This window comes from Zingiber officinale, chromosome 8B, assembly GCF_018446385.1.
Source record: "Zingiber officinale cultivar Zhangliang chromosome 8B, Zo_v1.1, whole genome shotgun sequence".
In the NCBI taxonomy this organism is placed as follows: domain Eukaryota; kingdom Viridiplantae; phylum Streptophyta; class Magnoliopsida; order Zingiberales; family Zingiberaceae; genus Zingiber; species Zingiber officinale.
Window position 1 is genome coordinate 101,549,747 of NC_056001.1, and position 16,060 is coordinate 101,565,806.

The 16,060-nt window shown below is 35.9% G+C and overlaps 1 protein-coding gene across 7 annotated transcripts; it reads right to left on the reverse strand.

Annotated features, from left to right (window-relative positions):
- Positions 1-465: 465 nt before the first annotated feature.
- LOC122016052 (SKP1-like protein 21) lies at positions 466-12,282 on the reverse strand. 7 transcript variants are annotated; one of them, XM_042573203.1, is made up of 11 exons: positions 12,158-12,231; positions 11,093-11,191; positions 10,861-11,013; positions 10,289-10,513; positions 9,280-9,471; positions 9,092-9,202; positions 8,882-8,957; positions 2,196-2,299; positions 1,968-2,104; positions 924-1,057; positions 466-805 (listed from the first exon to the last, which is right to left on the reverse strand). In XM_042573203.1, the coding sequence occupies exons 2-11, from the start codon at positions 11,099-11,101 to the stop codon at positions 789-791; spliced, it is 1,158 nt and encodes a 385-aa protein (XP_042429137.1). In that variant the 5' UTR covers positions 11,102-11,191; positions 12,158-12,231; the 3' UTR covers positions 466-788. The 7 variants fall into 7 exon arrangements, with proteins under 7 accessions (XP_042429137.1, XP_042429135.1, XP_042429136.1 ...); XM_042573201.1 differs by having other exon boundaries at positions 1,968-2,107; positions 12,158-12,225; XM_042573202.1 differs by lacking the exon at positions 12,158-12,231 and adding an exon at positions 11,930-12,151 and having other exon boundaries at positions 1,968-2,107.
- Between the last annotated feature and the right edge of the window lie 3,778 nt (positions 12,283-16,060).

Below are 16,060 nucleotides of genomic sequence, written 5' to 3' on the forward strand. Positions count from 1 at the left end.
TCCGAAAAAACAGAAAATCAAGTCAAATTTAAACAGTTTATTTTATTTTAGATTCACCCTAGCTTTACTTAATTATTCACCTAGCTTGACTCACATATCTAATCAAACAAACTTAAGTACAGAAAATTTGACTCGTTTACCGCACTAGCAATAAGAGCTAAATTAGCTTATTTGTGTGCTGGTTCTTAGTGATTAATAAATTTTCTCTTGCCAGCACCAACATCAAGGTTAAACTCCTTATAATATCATTATTATAGACGCTTACATATTGCAATGTAAATTATTAAACACATATATATCAAATTATAATAAACACTACCTACTCGACAATTGACTATAAACTGATCTTATAATTTAGTTTTCTTTATATAACTTGAAGACAGATGGTAACTAACGAGGGCATGTAGTGAACATAATCATCATATACTACAATACAATAAATTCCAACGAGATGAACAAAAAATATGAAGAATAGAATGAGTTGATTGTAGCAGTAAGTGCTAATGTTAAATTTTACCATCTCCAGTTGTTACAGCATGCAAAAATTAAAATACAAAATACAAAATAAAAACAGGAGCAGCAAAATTTTACAGAAGAGATGGGCGAGGCAACTCTGCCTACTGGCTAAGGGCATTAAGTTTTTAAAATGCAAATAAAAAAGAATCGAAAAGAAAACTGGAAAGTCTCTTGAGTTTCCCACAAGATGGTTTTTAGCCAGCAACAAAAAGTTCAGGAGTGAGTTCTCTCATTAGAGTTCTCCATGTATAAAGTGATTGAGGTAGCACTCGTTATCTCCTGTCCATGCCTGCAATACAAACATTTTGCATGTCGAAGAACATCCAGTAAAAATTAAGAATCATATTTGACAAACGAAATTATTCCCTAATCACAGCTATTAGGAAGCAAAGGGAGTTTAATTGGACCTGTGGTCTCGTGAAGTGAACCGTGCGAACTAGCTCTATTCGGAACAAGTTTTTGGTTTTGTCCCAAAGACAAGAATTCTTGCATTCTTTCAGGCCAATCAGAATTCAATCTCCTGGCAAAATCTTCTACTTCTCTGCATAAATCAGTATCGACAAGAATTAGTATGTCGAGAATCAATGCTAATCACTTGGCAAGAAGATATGGAGTAATAACCAGCTAGTTAAGCAACAGAGAAATCTTATTTTTGGCTCTTATGATAGTGAACTTAAGAGGCTGTGTTACATCAGGAGAGAAAATTATCGAGGAAAAGGCAACCTAGGAGATTTTATGAGAAGCAAATGAAGACAAACCAGATGTGTGGAGAAAAAACTAGGACAAGGCTAGCACATTCAAGGAATGCGATTATGAAACATTTTGAATCACATGTTTTCATGTTAATATGTCACTTGATTTCATTTGCAGCTATTGGTCAATATCCTACAATATTAATAAGCAACCATGGTTTTTCATCCAAATATTTAGGTCGCATGTTTGGCTCAAAGCATGATGCGGCCAGTAATTTTAATTTCTAAATAGTTCAATAGTTGAGCAATTAATCATATAGCATGCATTAATTGACACTTGAAAATTATCTATCAATTCATACTATAATGTTTAATATTTGTCTATCCATCTAAAGAAAACATCTATTGATCTCTCAAAAAAGCAAAATGATGTTGCAGCTTGAATAAGTTAATGTCTACAAGCAATCAGAAAAGTCCAGGCTAGTTAGACTGCGATATGTCAGTTGTAATTCCATATTTACTTCATAACAAATTTTTTATGAAGATGAAACAAAAAAAATATGAATCATATACTTCAGCACTAAACCAAGAAACAACTCGTTCAATTTAATTTAATTTAATGCAGAAAAGAAATTTCATATGCATGATATGATGAGATAAGAAGCATCTGTTGCAGGATATTATAGATCTTGTCAAAGAAATAAGTAACATTTACAAGATGATCCTGAGCGATCATGCAACCAACAAAATGACACTCACCTATCAAGTTCTTCCTTAACCGCAGGATCCAAATCATCAATATCACCATCTTCAAATTCACCATTTGATGGAAAAGTGTCATCGTCATTATCTCGGGCATCTGAACATTGACTTGCACTTGGAGAAAAGTTGGCTTCCTTCTAAAAGCCAGACAGAAACCAATAAACTAAAACTAGTAAATGTCGGTCATACACGCATGTATAAAAGAATAATGGTGGTCCTAGTGACCTTGTTCTTGAGTCTGATTGATTCTTGTCCACAAATATCTTTATGGGAATCTCTCTTCTTCCTGTTCTTTTTCTTACTTTTAATAGCATTAACACCTTTGGAATCTGTTCAAAATCACAAAGTCACAAAATGCCCTCCAAAACCATAACTAGTCAAATAATTTTCGAGAAATAATAAGAGTTCATTATATGTAGCAGTGCACAAAACTGTTTCCTATAATTCGACTACTTCATCCTCCTAGCAAGATGGGAGGTCAAAAATTTTCAAATGCACTTACAACAGAGTCTAACCTAAACATACATGTCAACAAGCAAATAACTAAACTAGAATCATCCTCATCATCATGATCAAGCCATGTTTATCCCTGTACTGAGCTTTGTGCAAGTCTATATTTCAAGTAATATACAAATTAATTAAAATATTTATTTTATTACGATCATTATGTTTTTTGTCTGGCTCTACTCTTTATCTATTCTACTCTAATTGATTCAACTCTAACATGTCCATAGCATCTAAAGTATTTTCTCTCATTTTCTCAACTACTGGAGCTAATCAATTGCTTTGAAATATTAATATTATTATTATTAGTATCCCTTTTAGTAATCCAGACAGCAATCTATGCATTTTAATCTCTACTATATTATTTTGGTATGTGTTGCTTTCATTTCAACCGCCATATTTTATCATGATTACGATATCTATAGAATATCCCCTTCTTGCTAAATAATAAATCCAATAAATCTAGAACTCCTACAAAAATTTCTTGTACATCTGTCTTGACTATTCTTCCATCAAGTATTTTCTCGTTAGTAAACTATAGTTCACATATTTTACTTTCCTTCTATTGATCTCAGAACCTTTAATTAGTTTCTACATTTTTTTTTCTTCTACAACTCAAGTTTCAAATTTAATCTAATTGCATTTCTATTAATTACAAGCACAGACCAAGCACATTTTTCTATCTTGAATAAATTTGTTTTTTCATCTACTAATGCAAAACAGATTGGGACGAGTTGAATCTTCATATAAACTTCAGCTATAAAAAAATCATTTGTCACATAACTAAACTAAAACAAAAGGCGACTTTCAGCCAAATAAATCATTATTCCTTCAGTTGCATGCATTGGATTGTTCCCAACAGCACCCTACAAAAACCAACAGTCAGATCTTTCTCAATTTAATGAATGGACTAACAGAGATAAATTATATGAGGTATTTTCTCTAGTCTATCTTTCTATCTTCTTTTGTCCTCAACTCTCCTCTGTGCTTCTTTCACCCTTCACTTTGTTCTCTATGAACGTAGCCACAGGTAGATCTCGCAAAACAACCTGAATGACTGATTATAAGTTTTAACTTGCCTATTCTCAGATAATCTCTTCCGATAACAAAATGATGGCAACCATCAGTTAATCAATGAGCACAGATTAATCACCAAAAAAATTGAGACGTTAATGTCAAACCAACTATTCCAGCTTCTTGGAATTATATAGCTTTAAAGCATAGACATAGGCTGACATTTTATTATTACTAATATACAACACTCAAATATAATGCCCTATAGCAAAACATCTGACGTGAGATTAGACCCACAATACATGTAACCAATAACTCCAATAACCTAAATACTCTAACCCAACCTAATACAAACCCATCTAGATTTCTTTTTCAAAAATTGTATGAGAATTTGCATTTTAAATCTTTATATACATTGGACGCATTCAGAAACTCTAGCGACAATGATGTCTTACCAACTCATAGTGAACAATATCGATGTGTTCATATGTTCCTATCTAGATAATCCTCAAGCTGCAAGCAGAATCTTACTAATGTGATGATACTGATCAAGCTAGGAGATTAGTCCTAGACATTGTTGGAATGTTAAAGAGCAGACAAAAATGGTAGGAGAGACTAGTCATATAAACAAAAAGAAAGAATATTTAACATGTTTAGAGATGTTAGGAGACAACTTGAAGCCAACCAAAATTTTGAGATCAGACATTAATTTGTCTGGTTATTGAAGTCTTGCAGTGTTCGAAAACTCGGGCTAGGCGGCCGCTTAGGCGCTGCGCGGCAGCAAGCCGCGCCGGAAACCTCCCAGGCGGGTGCCCTAGGCGGCTCTCGGCGGCCCTCGGCGGGACTCGGCGGGACTCAGCGGGCCTCGGCCGAGTTATTTAGGTTTTAAACTTTTAATATTTTGTTCCAAATTTGCTGTTTATGTCTTCGCCATGCGCCGCTTCGTCTTCCAAATTTGTTGTTTCGTCCTCATTGTCGCTAAGTCGTCATCGTCGCTATTTCGCCGTGCGCCGCTTCGAAGGCTTCGTCGCTCCGGGCTCCGGTAAGTTTTTACGTCTTGTTTCGTTAAGTTGTTAACTGTTGAGTCAGTCGCCGGAGACTGCGTCCGCAGCCGCCGGAAGCGTCATAGGACGCATCCGGCAGCATCTCGTGAAGCTTCCAGCGGCACTGGAAGCTTTCCGCGACGCTTCCGGCGCCGCTGGAAGCAACGTCGGACTTCGCCGGACACGTCCGGCGGAGCTTCCGGCGGCGTCGGAGGTCTCCCGCGAGGCGCCGGTGGCGTCCGCACCGTCGTGCGAGTCACGAGACGGGGACGGCGTTTTTTGTTTTTGTTTTTTCTTTTTTTTTTAGATTTATTAAATTAAAACAATTCCTAACGGGGATAATTTCAAATTCAATAATAGGTTGGTTCGTAAAACCTAATAAAATTATCATCCCAATTAAATATATTTTAAATTTATTTTTTTTATAATAAATTGTATTAATTTTTATAAAAGAATTTTGAATATATAAAATTATATATAAAATTAAGATTCCATTATTAATTTTATAACTTATATAATCAGATTTAAATATATAAATAATATACTTAATTTTTTTAAATAAATAATATTAAATATTAATTTATATATTAACAGATTTAAAAATTATAATAAATATTATCATTTATCAGATTTAAAAAATAAAAAATATTTTAAATTTAAAAAATATAATACATATTATTAATTTATATTTTATATAAATCATATTTATAAATTTTATATATTATTAATTTATATTAATCGGATTTATAAATATTAAAATTATATTAAAATTTTAAAAATTCTAATAAATATTATTAATTTATATAAATCACTTTTAAAAATATGAAAAATAAATTAAAATTTTAAAAATTCTAATAAATATTATTAATTTATATAAATCAGTTTTAAAAATATGAAAAATAAATTAAAATTTAAAAGATTCCAATAAATATTATTAATTTATATAAATCAGTTTTAAAAATATGAAAAATAAATTAAAATTTAAAAGATTCCAATAAATATTATTAATTTATAAAAGTATAAAACAGATTTAAAAATATAAAAAATATATTTAAAATTTAATTTATTTAAACAAATATCGAATAAATTTTATTAATTAGATTAAGATATATAAAAAAATATTCTTAGACTTGTTAATGACTTAATGTTATTGAAATATTTTGTATTGTATGTCTGTATGGTATAATTAAATTTTATTATCATGTTAATATGTTATGTGATTATGTCTTGTTATATATAATTTTTTCAGATTATCTGTTAGACTGTTATCAATGGCAAGCAATCCATCTTTGACAGCATCTGTCACTCAACCCGAATCCGGGATTCTTAGAAGAAAGTCAAATGACATCGGATGGGAGTTTGGGATATTGATTGATCCTAAGAACCTCGACAAAATTAAATGTAAGTTATGTGGAAAAGCAATGTCAGGAGGAGTGTATAGGATAAAGGAGCACATTGGAAATATACCTGGAAATGTATCTGGTTGTCGAAAAGCATCTCAAGAAGACAAAAATAAGTGCAAACAGGCTATTTTAGAAGGGAGGAACAGAAAGAAGAACAAAATAATGGAAGAACAAAGTTGTAGAGCAGAGGTGGCTATTTCCGTAGATGAAGAAGAAGGTCTTAAAATTGAAGGGATGGATGGAGTTAAAAAACCTCTTCCACTTGGCCCCATGGATAGATATGCATCGGCAATTGCTCCAGAAAATGCAGGCTCCAGTGGAAGTAAAGTACTTCAGCAAAAAAATATAAATGAGGCTCTTTTCAAATAGAGAACTCAACAAGTTCAACAATATGTTGGGAGATGGGTTTATGAAAATGGAATCATATTCAATGTTGTTGATAATGATAGCTTCAAGCAACTCATGGAGGCAGTGGGTCAATTTGGACCAGGATTCAAGCCTCCAACTCAATATCAACTTAGGGAGCCACTATTGAAAGCCGAAGTTGAAAGAACAAAACAATTACTGAAGAAACAAGAAGAAGAATGGGCAAAGAATGGATGCTCGATCATGACAGATGCATGGAGTGATAGAAAAAGAAGAAGCATCTTAAATTTGTGTGTTAATTGCAAGGAGGGTACTACATTTTTAGAGTCTAAGGAGTCTTCAGAGGAGGCACATACAGCTGAACTTATTTTTGAGTATGTTGACAAGTGTGTTGAACAAGTAGGAGCTCAGAATATTGTTCAAATTGTTACAGACAATGTCACCAACAATATGGCTACAGCTAAATTGATGAGAGAAAAACGACACGGGATCTTTTGGAGTTCATGTGCAACTCACACTATTAATCTCATGCTTGAAAGTATTGGCAAACTTCCACGATATAAAAAGGTGATTGAGCAGTCCAAGGCTTTTACCATTTTCATCTATGCTCACCATAAGAATTTATCATTGATGAGAAGTTTCACGAAGAAGAGAGACATAGTCCGACCAGGAGTTACCAGGTTTGCATCAAATTTCCTTACATTGCAAAGTTTAATTGAAAAAAAAAGCTAGTTTAAGGGTCATGTTTACAAGTGATATGTGGGAGAAATGTAAATGGTCAAAAACAAACAAAGGAAAATTGGCTTACTCTACAGTGATGAGCATGAGTTTTTGGAATGGTGTAACACTTTGTTTGAAAATATTTGCTCCTTTGGTAAGAGTTCTTTGATTGGTAGATGGAGATAGAAAGCCATCGATGGGGTTTCTATATGGGGAGCTTCTTCAAGCTAAAGAAGATATCAAGGTGGCTCTGAATAACGTGGAATCAAATTATCAGCCTATCATAGTCATTATTGAGTCAAAAATGAAGGATAGACTTGATACATCATTGCATACCACTGCATTTTTGTTGAATCCTTATTTTTACTACAAAGATAGTTCGATTGCTCTTTATGAGGAGGTCGCGATGGGGATTTTTGAATGCATAGAAACTTTGCATGCCAATGAGTTAGATTTACAAGATACAATTATTAACAAGGAATTTCCAAAATATAGAAATAAGACTGGGTTATTTGGAAAAACATTGGCAACAAAAGCATGTGAAAAAAATGATGATACATTTAATCCATGTGCATGGTGGAGTACATACGGTGCTCACACACCTAACTTGCTAAGGGTGGCATTGAGGATACTTTCATTAACTACAAGTTCATCTGGGTGTGAAAGAAATTGGAGTACATTTGAAGGAGTAAGATATAATTTAAATGTTAACATTTTTAACATCTATATTTATCCATATTTAATTCTAACTATAGTATTTACTTTCTCTGTTTTTTTAGATTCACACAAAGAAAAGAAATAGGTTGGATGCCAACAGGTTGAACAATCTAGTATTTGTCCAATTTAATGCTAGATTGTTGAACAAACAAAAAAAGAGAAAAAGAAAGAAATGTTGATGTCCTTCTTGCAAAAGATGCTTCAAATGCACAAGGTTGGATTGTGGATGGTGGGGAAGATGATGAAGTTGAACTAGGTTCCGGGCTCACTTGGCAAATGGTTGATGAAGCAAGTGGAGCAGATGAAAATCTACAACCCCGAAGAAGCTCCAGAGTGAGAGAACTCCATGAAGATGATTTTGAATCCGAAGAAGAAGACGAGGATCACAATAATGATATTGAGTTTGTGTCCGATGAAGAACAAGTTATTGAAAATTATGGAGAAGAAGAAGCAGAATAAATATGAGTCTGAGATATTATTAGTTGTGTAATTTTGAACTCATTTTGTTAAGACATAATTTATGTTATTTAACAATTATATTTTGCTTAGTGGTTACTAGTTCACAATGCATTGCAATCTTGAATGAACTATTGCTACTATTTTCCAATGTTCTATTGTTTACTATATGATTATGATAACTTACTGCATGTTCTATTGTTTAACTGTTTCTTTTACTCATATTTACTGAGCCTAGTATATTTCCTTTGCACAAAACTATTAGTTTTCTTTTATAGTTTTTTATTTTTTGGTATTGGAAAGTATGTATTTATTTCAGCATACATAGTTAGATCTTCATTGCTATTAAATTGTTTAAGACAACATTTAGATTTGCATATGACATTGTCCACAGTCCACATGAAACAAGGGATACCGAGGAATCCGCCTAGCGGCGCCTAGTCCCCGCCTAGGCGGCCTAGGCGCTAGGCACTGGTCTGCCGCCCGACTAGCGCCTAGTGAATTTTAGAACCTTGAAGTCCTGTAGAACTATATTGCTAGTGATATTCATAAAACTACACACTAAATAAAATCTTTTTATTAGATAAAAAGAATACAAGAATAACTTTAGCTAATAAATGGGTAAAAAAAGTTTGGTGTTCACATCAGAATGTAAGAAATTAGAAAGTTAAACTTTTAACTAAAATACCTTCTTCTCCATTGATAAAAGATAAGATTTCATCAACTGAGCGTTCATCTTTCTTTTCTTCCTCTGCTTCAATGTCCTTAAAGTATACATAGTGAGTTAGAAATACATCTTAAAACAGTACATGGAGAAGAAATAGAACATTTAATGCAGGCAAAGGGCACAAGTGCATGACAACCTCAATTAATAGTCGGAAAGAGAAGAAGTAACAACCTTTAATTTTTGACGCTCCTTTAATTCTTTTCGTTTCTTAGCATATAGCCGATTGAGTAGCCGTATTCGTGGATCATCATTTACATTTTTCAGTGGCTCCAGCTTCTCTTCCTGTTTAAGGAAATCCATATTGGTAGCAAGTGCAAGAAAATGAACATAGACTATTGAAAGCTACAGCTATTAATTACCTCTGTAAGGTCATCAGGTAAATGAAATGTTTCACGAATTTCTTCTGGTGTCTTCCCCTCTATCATACGAGCCAATGCACGACTAGTGAGATCAACCAATGGCTTCAGCTGGAGGCTGTCTGCTGCAGAAGTTAACTCACATAGTTTTTTGGTGTCCATCCTGATGAATTTCTCATCAAAGGATTTTCGTTCCTATAATGATAGAGTAAGATGTATAAGTTCCTTTCTTTGATCACGGGGATACGGAAAGCCAACCTAGGGCTTTGAACAATGTTGATTTTTCCTTCAAAATATTGTATACCAACTTTTAACAACAGTTATGAAATATGGACCTACGAAAAGCAAGAACTAGGCAAAACTATACATCAATAGCAGAAAACAATGGGGATTCCATTCAAATCTAGGAAAGAAATTCCAAAACCTGGGAACTTGCACACATTCCTGTTAATGAGTAGACCACATCTAAGACAAACTTCTCCTATGAGCCTATCTTATATACTCTCGAGGATAGGCTCATAGGAATGGATATATGCCAATGAGTCCATCCAATGTCCTACTCACAGAACAAAGATAATAGGAAATCCACTATTTCTCCAATTGTCATCTGATCTGATACTCTTTCTTCATAACTCTCCTTTCCTCTGTCATTAGTGAGCCGTGCAGTGACATTGTAGAACCGATCATAGATATTTTACAAATTGGTTGTATCCAAACAAACCTAAAACCACTCTAGACAGGATAAACAATACAATCTCGACTTTTTTGTTGTTTAGATTGTATATCACCTACTCCTGTCCAGTGTATTAAAATACTTCAAGGGGAAAATTTGCACAAATTGTCTATTAATAACTAGATACTTCAGGTCATCCTTGTGGGCTTAGAGGATTTAGAAAGATTGATCTTTAATACTTGTTTGAGTGATATACATATTATTGACCTATCTTCGATATACAAGACAGAAATTTAAAAGATAAAATGGTCATTAAAGAAGAAAGGTTAAGTCAAGAACCTTGTTAGAGCGGCCTAATACTTGATGAAATCGACAATATTCAAAAATTAAGCTGAGAATAGCAGGGTTGACGCGATCAGGTAAACATATAGCAGAATTTTGAGAAGAACCCATCCCTGTCTGAAGGATCTCCCGGTATATCATAGGACAGAACATCACAACCTCCTCTTCAACTTGTTGAATGGATCCATCAGCACATTGGAGCCATATAAAGGGCTTCATTGCCTGTTATTAAAAATAACAGTCAGATCAGATCCATCTCATCTCAGTGTTTCACATTAAACTATCATTTTGGAAGAAATTATATTTTCAATAATCATGTTACAGTAATTATACTCATTCAAAAAAGATGAAACTTAAATCTCAACAATAACACACACAAAAACAAAACTACAGAACAACAATGAAGTGTCACAAAAAGTTTGTACTTCAAAGGAGAATAACATTAGAACATAGGTGCAACATCTCACAATTATAATTTCTCAAAACCAAATACAGTCAAAGAAAATACATACTTTCTATGATCAGACAAATGAGTTTAATGTATCACTATGGCAGCATTTTAGATGTACCTCTGGTTTTATTATAGCCTTCTCATTTTCTGACATGGGTATGCAACTCTTTTCAAGAAATGTAGGGAAAATGGATGACAAGAAAATACAGCAAAACCCCACCGAGTCAAGAATGACTAGTTTGGATTGGTTGGTCTCATGTTGTAACAAGACCTGTAATCATATAATAGATAGTGATTGTTCCCCACAGAAGAAATGAGGTAAATCAAAGAACATATTATTCTTGCATAACTGATTGCATGTGAGCCTTCCAGCATCAATAAGGTCACCAATGAGACATACACTTTCTTGATGTTACCACAAAATATATTCTCAACTTACTTCCTTTTTCCTACATAAAAGAAAATTTAAAAATGGTGCGAGAGGAGATAGGACGTGCCTAAAAAATACAGAAGATGTCAAAATACACTGATGCAAGCCTTATCCGCTCAGTAGCACAAAATGGATTCTTAGAATGCACAATACAATGTCAAAATGCGGCATAGTGATAGAATAAATCCATGATTATTTGTCAGAGGACAACAATGATGTTATGACAAAACCGATTTATAGCATTTGAAATAAACACAAACAGGCACCAGATATCTCTAAGCTACCAAATTCCCACGAGCATGTCCAAAATGGAGCAGGAACAGAAGTACATTGCCCATAAAAGCTTTCCAGTGCAGCAACCAAATAATCACGTGAAGCAAGCAAGATCGCCCTTCCCAAACAAGCATTTCGACAATACCAAAAAAAAATTTGAAAATTAAATCATAATTTAATAACACTAAATCACAATAAAATATTAATCCATTATTTTTAATCTATGCTACACCACATCTAACCCACAGATCGACCTTATGTTCTGCAAAGCCTAGACAATAGAAAAATTCCACAGCGGCAAAGGATCCATAGAGATACTCCAACAACACAAAGCTTCAATATTTCAACAGTGTGTGAACGCGAACAAAGAGAAAAGAAAAACAAAGAATGAGTCGATAGCAGAAGAATCGCCCATTTGAACGCCACATTTCCTGGCGTTCATAATTAAAAAATAAATAAGAAATCAAGGAGAAGATTACACCACCTAACAACAGATTAAACCAGAACGTCTACCGAAGCAGCTTCCTGGAGCTGCTGGCGGCTAAGGACTCCCCGCGGCCTGAGGCTAGGTATGAGAGAGCTAGAAATTGCGTGTTCGAAGAAGGAACTGATCGAGAGAGGTGAAAGCTCGTAGTTCAAATCGAGGAGGACATGGAAGAATTCTAGGGGTTTTGTAAAGATTTCTCTTTCAATCAGAGGTTGAAATTTTCACCTTTTTGTGCTCGTCTCGCCCTCGCGTCTCGATTTGGGGCGAGAGAGCGAGGCGGGTGTGGAGGCGAGTTCTATCCGATTTCGTGCGGGACGCAGCAAAAATGGTGGGCTCCGCTTGCTAGATCTACGTACCTATTGGGGGAAAAAATAATCAAAAGGTTTCCTTCATTTTTCTATTTTAGTCAAAATTATTATCTGGCGATTTACTAAATCGCTCATTAATTTTCCTTTTCTACTCAAGGGCGCCCCTCTTTGTTACTTTCTTTTTACAAAACACTCCTCCTACGCAACACTAGAGTAAAATATTTCTAATTCACGGAAACAGGAATAGGGTTAATTTATAAAAAAAAAATATACATCATGGACCACTTATAATTACGATCAAATTATAATTACAATCCGATAATTGATTGGGATTCATTTCTGGGTTTATCATCCCCCAAGTTATAGTTTGGGCTAGGTTAAGTGGCCGGAGGCCACTCGAAGGCCGCCCTCGCTCGGCGCCAGGTTGTCTGGTCACTTGCCCACTAGCGGTCGACTCCTGCCATCCATCCAGACCCAAATTATAATTTGGGGGGATGGTGAACCAGGGAGGGATTACAACCAATTATGATCAGATCACGACCATGATCCGACCGTAATTACAAGTGAATCATCTCCTGATTCACTTTTTCGTGGACCAAGAGATCTAGGCTCAATAGGAATAGCAACACCCTTTTAGGCATCTTGGTTAAATGTTTCAATAAGTCACATCAATATCATATCACATTCGCAAGTATAAAAATTTACTATTTGTTAGTACAATATCCCTAGGTCAAGGTTGACCTGGTTGACTAAGTTTAAGAAGGCTCAAACTTGAGTCTTGATGTTTGGGTTTCGATTTTTGACAATACATGGAGACTGACAAGACATGGAGATTACAGGTGCAATCAATCGTTCATTTGGGGAGATTATTGGTATAATTCTCCTCTGGTCAAGGTTGACTAGTTAGATGTGAAGTAGAGTCAAGTAGGTCAAGATTGACCGGATACTTGACTGGGAAGTCCTAGTGAGTGAAGCTAGGCGGAAAGGAAAATCCTGGTGGGTGAAGCCAGGTAAAAGACCTAGTGAGTAAAGTCAGGCAGATAAGAAGTCCTAGTAAGTGAAGCTAGGCAAAAGGAAAGTCCTGATGAGTGAAGCCAGGTGAAAACCCTAGTGAGTGAATCTAGGTGAAAGTCCTGGTGACTGAAGCCAGACATAAGGGAAATCCTAGTGAGTGAAGCTAGGTAAAAGAAAAGTCTTGGTGAGTGAAGCCAGACATGTGGAAATCCAGGTGGGTCAAGGTTGACCGGACACCTGGTGTTTGGAAGTCCAAGTAGGTCAAAAGATTGACCGGATACTTGGCAAGAGAAAATCCAGATAGGTCAATGGTGACCAGACATTTGGTGGAAGGAAGCCCAAGTGGGTCATGGAGGACCGGACACTTGGCATGAGGTGGTAAGTCCAAGTGGGTCAAGGTTTATCAGACACTAGCATGAGGAGAAAAAGTCCAAGTGGATCAAAGGGATTGATCGGACACTTGGTGAGGAAGTCCTAGCAGGTTGAGGGTGACTGGATGCTAGGCATGATGTCCCAACAGGTCATGGTTGATCGGATATAGGGATGACAATGGGTCAGGTTCGGGTCGGATTTTATATCCTCCGTACCTATACCCATCGGGTGTAGGATATCCGATGGGTATACCCATACCCATTAAAAGATCGGATATCTTCTATATGTATAATTTTTCTTCTTTCTATCAAATTATTATCATTCAACAAAAATATATTAAAATTAATATCCTATTAAAAATATATATATAATTAAAAAAATAGATTAAACATCTATATAGTCTCCTACTAATATCCACAAAAAATAGTAAGTTGATTTTAGAAAAAGAAAATTTTCTTTAATATATGTATATATATTATTTAATCAGGTATTCGGGTCGGGTATCGAGTATTAAGAGTCCCTCCATACCCTTCTCCATTCGGGTCAGATGTTGGATCCTCCATCGGGTTCGGGTGAAATTGACATCCCTAATCGGATGTTGGGATTTTAGGGTCTTTAGACTTGATTTGGCAAGTCAACAGTGAATCAATCGATCAACCGATCGATTGAATCACAGTCCAATTGATCGGTTGATCAATTGAACGGGTGTCGCGAAGAAGCCTTAGCCTAATCGATCGAGTGATCGATTGGGAGCTATCGCCGCAAGCACAGAGACCCTCCCAATAGAACACCCGATCGATTGGGAACCTCCAATCGATCAGTTGATCGATTGGAGCGGAGCGCTGGAAATCGCACGATAGCCTTGAATCGATCGGTTGATCGATTCAGGCGATTTCCATAGAGCACAGAGGCGCTCTGGATCGATCGACCGATCGATCCAAAGCCTCCCCAATCGATTGAGAGCAATTCAATTTATTGAGATCCGACCGTTGGCGCAGGTTATATCCGTTAGCGAGCGTTCTTCTCCTCACGGCTTCATTCAACAGCGCTGCGATTCATCTCCGATCTTCACAACGATTTCTCCACAGCTCACAGCCAGTTCTTGGAGGCTCTTGGAAACAAGTGTCGGTGCACTTCCAAGGTTCAAGAGGCAACAACAAGCAAGAAGAAAGGCAAGCTAGGGTTCTACCGTGTAAATCTTGTAAGGTTTACTATTTTATCAGCTTGTATCTTGTTCTTCTTGTGTAGCTTTGTGTGTGAGTCCTGTACAGGCTTCTCCGCCTTCGGTAGTTACCATAAAGGAGTATTTTCATAGTGGAGAGTGTGTGTCGTGTGTGGATCCTTGGATTAGTCATCTCTTCTTGAGGTGGATACCAAGTAAATCATTCGTGTTAGCGTTGTATTTTTGTTTCTTGTATTTTCCGCTGCCTATCATCACCAAGAAGCAAGACGACGAGCGAATGACGAGTTATTCACCCCCCCCTCTAGCATATTTCGACCCTAACAAGTGGTATCAGAGCGAGGTCGCTCTTCACCGGAATTATCGCCGGAAGAGGCAACAAGGCTAGGGGTGAAGAAGTTGGAGCAAAATTCTTCAAATCAAAGATTTCATCAAGCTCAACTTCAAATGAAATTCGGAGATGGATTCAGATTCGACACGAGGGTGCCTCCACCATTTGTATCTACAAGCTTCGATTCTTGGAGATCAAGAATCGAAAATTTCTTGATGATGGAGATAGTGCAATGGTTTACTCTAATGGAAGGTTTTGAAGCTCCAACAAATAGCAAAGGCAAAATTCTCAAGAAGAGCAAGTGGAGCCGAGAGCAAATTCAAAGGAGCGATGCAAATGACAAAGTGACCAAGCTATTGGTCAATTTACTGCCAAGCAATATATTGGCTCAAATTGGAGAATTCAAGGATGTCAAGGAGCTTTGGAGCAAATTGGCAAAGATTCATGAGATCCCCTCCACTGTACTAGATCAAGGAGAATCCAAAGAGGGTGACTCATTGGATCAAGATCAAGAGGAAGAGGACTCCAAAGTTGAGAGATACTCAACTTCCGAATAAAAAGTCCAAGAAGCTTCATCTTTAAAGGAACTCAACGAAAAGAGCAAAGAGAGAGCATACTCTTTGTTCCATGTACAAGATGAAGATGAAGAAGTCTCCACTTCTAGGATTGAGGGGGAGCAACCTTTCGTGACATTTGATCGAGAAGAAGGAGAAGCTTCTACATCCGGGTCAAGTGGAGAAGAAGATGATGCATCCTCCAAAAATCAAGAGACATCAAATGGAGGATCAAGTATCATCCCTACATACGAAGGTAAAATATTTCAATTAAAAATAAAAATCATATTATATGTTTTGAGTGTAGGGAACATGAGCACTACAAGAGTAAGTGCCCTAAATTGGCCAAGAAGAAGGGTCAAGTAGCAC

Coding starts and splice junctions, on each gene's coding strand:
- LOC122016052 (XM_042573201.1), bottom strand. Junction 10,514..10,860: donor AGGCTATAATAAAACCAGAG/GTACATCTAAAA, acceptor TTTTAATAACAG/GCAATGAAGCCCTTTATATG. Junction 9,472..10,288: donor TATTAGGCCGCTCTAACAAG/GTTCTTGACTTA, acceptor CTATCATTATAG/GAACGAAAATCCTTTGATGA.